Raw genomic sequence first — 6,000 nt, 5'->3', positions numbered from 1 at the left:
TGTAAAGCATATTATTTTCCTCTACCCTTTTATTTTGAGGGTTGCCCCAATTTATTAGGCCTAAGGGCTGACCCAAAGGAGAATTCAGACCTAATCTGCCCTAACCCTAACCAATCTAACGCACTTTTAGAAAACAACCTCCTAAGTTTCTTAGTCCCTATCAGATCTCAAGGAGTAGCGTTTATACTCCAGGACTTGTCTCAAATTTCTATCTATGTGGCATTTCATTTAAATTAAAGTTATTATTTAAATGGGGTGTTACATTTATGGTATCAGAGCGGTCATTTCTTAGGTCTGTGGACTTGGATGTCCATTTAGCTTTCTTTGTGTCTTTATGAGTGTTCTTTGTTAAATTCCTGTCTTATCAAGCCTAACCAAGTAATTTCCTGTGTGCCAGTGAACTATGGCATCTCCTCGTAGGACTCCGCAATCCTCCCAGGACGATGTACCCGATATCGCCATGGCAATAGAGGCAATGGTGGTTGCGATGACACAACAGAGCATGACGATGATGTAGCAACATGAAGCATCCATGATGCGACTTGAGCAGTAACAACTTGGGATGCAGCAGATGGAGGCTGCTAGGGTAGCTGCCGAGGATGCCCACCAGCAGCATATGGAGGCCCTCCGCCAGCTGGAGGAAAGCAGGACGGCTACACCTGTCTTTGGTCCTAAGCCACGACCTACAGTCAGGGATTGGAGCCTAGAAGACTTTCTGGAACATCATCCAGTGAAATTTGACGGTAAAGCTAGCCTAGATGCAGCAGACCAGTGGCTGAAGGATATAGAGAGGATCTTCAATGCGAAGATGTGCCCAGCAAAGAACAGATTGGCGTTTGCGGTATACATGCTCACGGGTGAGGCAAAGCATTGGTGGATTTACATGAAGTCCATCATGGAGGAGAGGGATGAGCCAGCCACGTGGGAAGCTTTTAGGGGGAAGTTTCTCTCCGAGTACTTTCCTGACAGTGTTAGATACGCGAAGGAGGTGGAGTTTCTCCAGTTGACGCAAGGAGGAAAATCTGTGATTGAGTATGCTGAGAAGTTCAAGCACTTCAGCCGCTTCTACACTCTACCGCTTGACAAAGAATGGAGATGCAACAAGTTCGAGAATGGTCTCCACGGTGATATCCGCTTGATGATGGCTCCATTGTCCATCAAGGATTTTGTTGCTCTGGTGGAGAAAGCTAGAGTGATGGAGAAGAGGAAGCGTGTAGTAGAAGGTCGACACCCACAACAACCATAGAGGATTGGTGGACCATCTGGGTCCAAGCCGAGACATGAGAAGCGGAGGAGACCGTATGATAGACCCCACCATCAGTCATAGGGGACTATGAGCTTTTCTCCTCAGCAGGGTCGAGTGTAGTGCTATATATGTGGGGGCCCTCATTTGAGGAACGCTTGCCCACGGATGGAAGGTTACCACAGGTGCATCAATTGTGGCAAAGAGGGCCACTTTGGCAAGGACTGTCTCACTCTTGCTAGGACAGTGGTGCGACCTCTAGTCCAGACTCCTACCCAGCACCAGTAGAGGAACATAAGCAACAAGCCTCAGGCGACGGGCAGGGTTTACGCCATGACAGGAGTAGAGGCTACAGGCTCGGGTAATCTTGTTATGTGTCATTGTGTGATAGTTGGAAAGGATTGTTGTGTATTATATGATTCTAAAGCGACACACTATTTTGTGTCAGATGCATGCGTGAAAAAGTTGGGTCTGCCGGTGTGTGAGCTGTAGTGTGAACTTGTGGTATCTACTTCGGCATCAGGTTTGGTCAGGACATCGTCCTTGTAACATCCCCAAGGAATATTACTTTGAAAATATCACAAACAATTAAATAAATGAGACTAAATACGATATTATAAAAATTTTCCTCATTTATTTATGCAGATTTCCAAATCGCGGGAAATTTAAAGTCGTAATATCAAAACATTGCAACTGTTCTCAATTAAAACATTACAACTCATAAAAGCCAAAACGGCTAATGTTCTGAAACATAAATACATCAAAAACTTTAAATCTTCAAAAGCCCATATCATCCCGCTCTCTGGTCTCAAGCGTCTCCTGGCTCACCTGTCAAATCATCTGCTCCCGGATAACGAATCATCCGATCATCGCCATGCACACACAGATAGGGTGAGCTATGCATATTAAACAAATTAAATATGATACCCATCCCAATAAAAATTTACAGATACATGTTAATTACAAGTTATCCACCCTGATCTCAGATTCCTTCCCGAGTCCCATGCATGAAAATAGGTCCTGGGACTTCCACTGTGCTTCCACGAAACTATCCCTTTCGTGGTCCAACCCTACGAGCCAATCCTGCTCATAGTCCAACCCTACAGACTCCTCGCCTGTAGTAACACATCCAAGCTTACACAACTTGGACCCTGGCACGCACGCAATCACCATACTATGGACTCCTCGCCCAATAGTAGCCGACGGGAACATCACAGTTCCTTGCCCATCGTGCGCCCAACGCATGCAATCACCATACTAAGGACTCCTCGCCCAATAGTAGCCGACGGGAACTCAACTAGTTTCATGCCCATCATGCGTTCAATCGTTCAAGCACATCCCAGACCCCTATTGGACTTAGCCATCAAGCCCAAGCACAAAGAAGCGAACTTAGTCCTTCAAGTCCACTAATCAAGCAAAGAAGACAATTATACAGCCATGCAAATCGCCTGGTATCGCCTAGACACCGCTAGGCGGATACTGACTGAAAACCGCCCGGCGGTCACACCTCCACCGCCAGGCGATACGGCCCAGACAGGACCCGTAATTTTCTGTCACCGCCTGGCGGAGACCACCCTGCCGCCAGGCGCCTAGCGCTAACAGTGGCCACTGCCACTGGTTTTCACTCTACCGCCAGGCGATACACCCCGCACCGTCAGGCGCTATACCAGTAGCGCAATGTTACTGGTTTTTAGTCCTTTTTACAAGTCTTAATAGACTCCCATTTACACAAGGTTCAGCACACATACATTCATAGCATTACAATACATGCGTCAAACCAAAATGAAATATGTACAATTATCTAAACCCAAGTCTTAATCATCACATTTCAATATATTACATAAATCAATATAAGAACAAGCCCTCTAGTATAATTAGTATGCTCATCACTTATTCCAACACAAGGTATATCGTATATTGATCTTCTCATATTTCATTTACCCTTAAGTCATTCCGCAACTTAATCTTAGTCCCCACATGTTGGTATATTCACTCAATTCCAAAGAAAGAAATTTACTGACTATTAACCCGAATCTTCCAGAAATTCCCCCCCTGTGACTCTCCATAACACACTTTTCAGCAACATTACCAAACGCTCTTCCCTCAAATGCGTCGCCTGGCGGTCACCCAAGTGCCGCCAGGCGGTTCATACCGGTTTCGCACACTGCCACGTTTTCCAGCATTCACAGTGTTCACCACTAACCCAAATTTCTTTTGCATTAATTCTAACATGATCCACCTCCACACAACAATCAACATTCATATCCTAATCACATTAATGTCTATTTTCAATCAATAAAACTCACCATCGCGATCAATCATGTTTTTCCAATTCTAATTCCTAATGAACCCTAAATTCTCAATTCCATTATACTTCATGTATTAATCCACCAATTATAAATTTTACAATCAACGATCCATCAAATCAATTATATTCAAATCTTCAGATTCTCCTCGAACCTCGCACACCACAAAAATATCAAAAAAATCAGAAGAAACTGGGTAACCCAGTTCGTGTCGCCTGGCGGGCTACCCTTAGCCGCTGGGCGGTGCATATCAAAACCCAAAAAATAAGCGCTGGTGGCATGAGCAGCCTGACGGTCCTTCAACCCCGCCAAGCGGTTTCTGGAATTTTTCCAGAAAACGCAGAAAATAACAGTGGATCATCAATTTACACATTTCATATCGTCCAGAAAAACACGATCAACATATTCATATACATATACAAGCAAAACAACTCCCCTAACCTGGATTAAAGCTTTCCCCGATATTCTTCTACTTCTTTCCTTGAACTCCAATTGATCTCCCTTGCCTTCTCTCACTTCAGCCCCCACTGATTCACCCACACCCTTAGTTCCTCACTGAATTTCGCACTCTCTGTCTACCTCACAATACCCTCTGCAGAAAACTTTCTTTTCCCTCACAATTAGGCTCTCTAGTGGTGTTTTAATGGTGAGTTAAAACCTTAAACGAAAAACTGCATTAAGAGGGGAAAAATGACCATTCAAGCTCACTAATTGGCTTGCTTTCCAGCTTCCCCTAACTGATACTTCTGCTAGGCTTTTCCTTAACCTTTCAACTTCAAATGAAGACCAAAAATGACAAAAATGAAGTTTCCTTTGGGTCTCCCAAGGTTTGAACCCACATCCATTCACAAGCCAACTCAATGCCTAACCAATGCAACCAATTCATATTTCATACTAACCAATATAATTCAATAATCATAAAACCCACAACACGTTTTAATATACACAAAATAATACAATTTTAATAACACAAAAAAAAAATAACATACATAGGACTCGAACCCAAGTCCTTTCACACAATAGAAGTACTTTCAACCACATGGCCTAGTACTTTCCCATGTCATACACTCCGCATTTATTACTTTAAAGGTTCCCCTTACCCACATTTATCCACTTAATTACTTAATTAATTATTTAATTTTTCCCGGGACTTACCAGGAAACAGATGTGGATAGGATAACTTCATGCGATCCTCCATCTCCCAGGTCATCTCCTGAGTCGCCTCATCCCAAAGCACCTTCACCGTATTTATCTTCTTACCCCTCAGATGTTTGACTTGAGAGTCCAGGATGCGAACCGGTCCAGCTGGTATGGTCAAATCTTCCCGCACTTGTACATCATCAGCCTCTAATACATGGTCTGGACTAGCAACGTATTTCCTCAACTGAGAAACATGGAATACGTTGTGCAAGTTCGCTAGATGAGGTGGCAAGGCAATTTCGTAGGCTGCCGGCCCAATTCTCCGCGTAATCTGATAGGGTCCTATAAACCGCGGTGTCAACTTCCTCGATTTTAGAACCCTTCCAACTCCCGTGGTTGGGGTAACCCGTAGAAACACATGATCACCTTCATCAAACTCCAATGGCCGCCTTCTTTTATCAGCATAGGACTTTTGCCTACTCTGTGTGGCTCTCATCCGATCCTGGATTAATTTAACTTTTCCAGTTGTCTGCTACAGAAACTTGGGACCAAGCATAAGGGCTTCCCCATCCTGATACCAACACAGCGGTGTTCTACACCTACGACCATATAATGCTTCGTACGGTGCCATTCCAATACTAGCATGATAGCTATTATTATATGTGAATTCCACCAAAGGTAACACATCGTTCCAGTTTCCCAGATGGTCTAACACACATGACCGCAACAAATCTTCCAATGATTGTATAGTACGCTCAGACTGACCATCCGTCTGGGAATGATACGCTGAACTCATCCTCAATTGGGTTCCCAAGGCTGCTTGCAAGGATTGCCAAAACCGTGAGATGAACCTCGGATCCCGATCCGACACTATGCTTTCTGGCACCCCATGTAACCTCACTACTTCTCGTACATAAGTTTCTGCTAGTTTATCCATCGAACATTTTTGATTTATAGGTAAGAAGTGCGAACACTTAGTCAATCTGTCCACAATTACCCAGACCGAGTCATAACCTCTGATCGATTTCGGCAAGTGTGTCACAAAATCCATGGAGATAGTGTCCCACTTCCACTGAGGTATTTCCAATGGTTGTAGGGTACCCCCCGACCTTTGATGTTCAATTTTGGCCTTTTGACATACCAAACATTGAGCAACAAAGTCGGCCACGTCAGATTTCATTTCGTTCCACCAAAAGGACTCTTTCAAATCCTTGTTCATCTTAGTCATACCAGGATGTATGCTAAGACGACTTTGATGACCTTCCTTTAGAATTTCCCTCCTGAACATGGGTCCTCCAGGCACGCACACCC

General features: G+C 44.1%; 2 protein-coding genes across 2 annotated transcripts; one reads left to right on the top strand and one right to left on the bottom strand.

Moving 5' to 3' along the window:
- The first annotated feature begins 562 nt into the window (after window positions 1–562).
- Window positions 563–1,246, top strand: LOC114173607. Its single transcript, XM_028058094.1, has one exon. It carries the CDS (start codon window positions 563–565, stop codon window positions 1,244–1,246), a length of 684 nt encoding a protein of 227 aa, XP_027913895.1.
- A 2,663-nt stretch (window positions 1,247–3,909) lies between these two features.
- On the bottom strand, window positions 3,910–5,185 carry LOC114173605. The gene is made up of 2 exons (XM_028058093.1): window positions 4,705–5,185; window positions 3,910–4,076 (listed from the first exon to the last, which is right to left on the bottom strand). The coding sequence occupies exons 1-2, from the start codon at window positions 5,183–5,185 to the stop codon at window positions 3,910–3,912; spliced, it is 648 nt and encodes a 215-aa protein (XP_027913894.1).
- Between the last annotated feature and the right edge of the window lie 815 nt (window positions 5,186–6,000).

The sequence above is a fragment of the Vigna unguiculata genome, chromosome 2, assembly GCF_004118075.2.
Source record: "Vigna unguiculata cultivar IT97K-499-35 chromosome 2, ASM411807v1, whole genome shotgun sequence".
Lineage (NCBI taxonomy): Eukaryota > Viridiplantae > Streptophyta > Magnoliopsida > Fabales > Fabaceae > Vigna > Vigna unguiculata.
Note: the sequence above shows the minus strand (reverse complement) of the source record. Positions and strands in the feature narration are given on the sequence as shown.

Coding starts and splice junctions, on each gene's coding strand:
- LOC114173607 (XM_028058094.1), top strand. CDS start 563: ATGCAGCAGATGGAGGCTGCTAGGGTAGCTGCCGAGGATGCCCACCAG.
- LOC114173605 (XM_028058093.1), bottom strand. CDS start 5,185: ATGAGAGCCACACAGAGTAGGCAAAAGTCCTATGCTGATAAAAGAAGG. Junction 4,077..4,704: donor CTATCCACATCTGTTTCCTG/GTAAGTCCCGGG, acceptor TGGGTGAATCAG/TGGGGGCTGAAGTGAGAGAA.